This window comes from Dreissena polymorpha, chromosome 7 (assembly GCF_020536995.1).
Source record: "Dreissena polymorpha isolate Duluth1 chromosome 7, UMN_Dpol_1.0, whole genome shotgun sequence".
Taxonomy (NCBI): Eukaryota; Metazoa; Mollusca; class Bivalvia; order Myida; family Dreissenidae; genus Dreissena; species Dreissena polymorpha.
Window position 1 is genome coordinate 32,347,580 of NC_068361.1, and position 3,216 is coordinate 32,350,795.

Genomic DNA, 3,216 nt, shown 5'->3' on the forward strand with positions numbered 1-3,216 from the left:
GTTGTTGTCGGCCAATTTTTTTAAATTTATTATATTCACATTTATGTCAATTTTCTGTAAAATGGCCTCTATAATATCGAAACTCATACTCAAAAAGCATGTTGTTGCAGGTTTTTTATAAGAGAAGTTTGTTTAAGATAATCGGTAGCGCGTTTTATGACATCAGATGTTGGGTGGGAATGCAGTTAGGGAACAGTCTAATATCGACCGGGTTCGATTAAGTATATTATTCATACCCGGGGTACATGTAAGTATACTTAAGAGTACCTGGGGTACATGTAAGTAGTACCCGAGCCGACCATGACCAATCAAGCTCTATTTAGAGACTATAGGAATGTTTATAAATACTTGATTCTAACCATTTTATTCCTATTTTTCTGAAGATATCTAATTAAAAAAGCAGAACAGTTTGTTGCTGCACTTACACTAATTAAGTACATAAACCATGCAGTAAATAGAGCATAATATTATGATAAGTTATGTTTAAACTTGACAAACAAAATTAACTGATATGAAAATTTAGTTTATGTACCCGTTACATTTGTATATAATATATATCAAATTATAGTTGATTTATATATGAGTTATGATTCATATAACATTAATTTCCATCTTTCAGATTTTGTTGCCATCAAATCATGGGGGAAACCAAGAACAAATGATAAGGTACCCTTTGACCACGAAAGGCTTCTACAGCTGCTGGATAATAATAAGGAAAAGTTCTGATGCTTGCATACATTCTGCCTACTGTACTTGCAACGGTTGATAAGAACAACAATAAAATGACAGTTTGTAGACACATACAAACTAACTACTTGTATGTGCATCATGGACTTAACATTACTACTTTTGTGTACTGCTAAGAGCAGCAAGTCATGAGTATTGCACTGTGTTTCTTTTATGAGAATTTGTTTCTAAAATGTTACATCTTTAAGTATATAGGCTTACCAAACTCAGATTGACTTCTCTTTTTATATTTATTAAATGACATTTTCTTTGGACAGTTAGTTTGATGAATTATTAAATCTGTTGTTTTTGTCCCCTACTGGTTTCACCGTAGGGGACATATGGTTTGCACTCTGTGTGTCCGTCAGTCCATGTGTCCGTGAAGTCCGTGAGTCTTTCACACTTTTCTGGATCCTGCGATAACTTTTAAAGTTCTTAATATTTTTTTCATGAAACTTTAATCATGGGTAGATGGCAATATAGACCCTACGCACGTCATTTCATTTTGTTGCTACGTCAAAAGTTCTGGTTGCTATTGCAACAAATATAAAATATTAAAAAAATCTGACAATGGTGGAGGCGGTAGGGTACATATATTGCTTGGCAAAAGTCTTGTTTGAATATACCGTGTGTGCCTCTGAGCAGCTCAAGCTTTTAAAGTGTAAAATAATATTAAAAAGGGTAAATTCTTTTAAAGACAAATAAGAAAACATTTAATATATGTATACCATATTTATAATATAATGAGACATGACTTTTTCAGAATCGATGGATGCTGTCGCCATGTGGTTGACACATTATTTGAGATTAATGACTACCAGAATGACTCTGAGAAGGAAAGCTGTACATCACATGCTTGCAGTTGGGTTCGGAGATCTAGCCAGGCTGAGAACATTGGAAAGCCTATTCCAGTAGCAGACCTTGACACTTCAGTCCTGCCATTAAATGGGTATAAATGCAAAATTTATCATAACTATATTCGATTTGACAGATTTTTGCTTGAAATATATAATTAGTTTACAGGTTAATAAATGCTCTAAATTTTGTGTAAAAAGATTTAAAGCAACCAATATTTAAATTAATTTTGCATTTGATTTTAAAATAATGTCCCCTAACTCTGCTTAAAACCATTTTAGTACAAAAAAAAAGTTAATATGTGACATATCATTTTCATTTTCACTGCTTTTTGAAATATGAGCATCATGATTGAAAGAAACAAAAATGTCATGTAATATGGATGCTTACAAAATTTAATGCGTTTTAACATGTTGAATAAATGTCCCATGTCATTATTAGAACCAAATATACTTCGGTCAGCTCCATGTGTGAGGGTTGAATTGTAAGACACTTAAAGGCTAGAAGACTCGGTGGTATTCATGAACATGAACATTAAGTGAAAAATTTAAACTAATCTTATTCTCTTTTATTTCAGTTTCACTCCAAAACCTCTAAACTCTCCACTTCCAGAACAAGCATGCAAACCAGACACTGCTGTCTTTATGGATAAATTGAAAACACTTTGCCCTTCAGCTTGTGGCCTGAGATTGAAGTACATCTACCCTGATGAAGTTCAAAGTCCCCCTCCTTCGACGGTTGAAACACCAGTGGAAAATATTCGACGGTTCAATGCACACCACGTGTGTTGTAATAAAAACTGTACTTGTGCAAATCTTTTTATTTATTATTATTAATGGTACACTGATATTCAGCAAGAAGAGATTGAAAAGTGCACCCGTGGTCAGTCAACAGATAAATATTGACATGACATGAGAAAAGGATTGTTAACTGCTTCAAATTTTCATCAGATCTTCTGCTCTACAGACTCTGTTAAAACTGCAAACCTACTTTTGAAATTGTCCTCACTGAATGATAACTTCTTGTCAGCCGCAATTTTGTTTGGTAGACGATAAGAATCAAAGGCAAGGGAACTATTTTTAAAGGGTCACAGATTTAGGCATCGTCACTGTTCAGTTGGTGAACCAGGGCTTGTAATTAGTGGTCAAACACCCTTTCTAGCATGTTCTCCTGATGGAATTGTAGAGTGTAATATGTGAGGAAGATTTTGATTGAAGTGAAATGTCTCTTCAAATACAAATGCTTCTATCCAAATAATGCCTTAGTCTTTCTAACATACGCTCAAAAGATGAAAATGGAAAGCTTCACTTGAAACGTTCTCATAAGTATTATGACCAAATTTAGGGGCAGATGGTCATTACTGGTATAAGAAAAGTGTCCTGGTATGTTACACACACAAAGGAATTGCTACCGTGGATGTTGCATTTGATGAGGAATTCTAGAAGTTGTCTTTGAATAAAATGTCATAGTTCTATAAAGATGTGTATTTGACCATTTTTAAAACTTTTTGATTAAGTAAAAAGGTGTCACTGTTATTTTTTTGCTAGCATAGATGTTCTTAATTGTGTAAGAACATTATAACTCAATATTAATACCGGTAGTTATGTTTAGATGAAAACAACAATATGCCTGTAT

The 3,216-nt window shown here is 33.5% G+C and overlaps 1 protein-coding gene across 1 annotated transcript; it reads left to right on the plus strand.

Moving 5' to 3' along the window:
- The first annotated feature begins 1,443 nt into the window (after nucleotides 1-1,443).
- Nucleotides 1,444-2,417, plus strand: LOC127839601 (uncharacterized). Its single transcript, XM_052367990.1, has 2 exons — nucleotides 1,444-1,675; nucleotides 2,159-2,417. Exons 1-2 carry the CDS (start codon nucleotides 1,470-1,472, stop codon nucleotides 2,415-2,417), a joined length of 465 nt encoding a protein of 154 aa, XP_052223950.1. The 5' UTR covers nucleotides 1,444-1,469.
- Nucleotides 2,418-3,216: the final 799 nt, after the last annotated feature.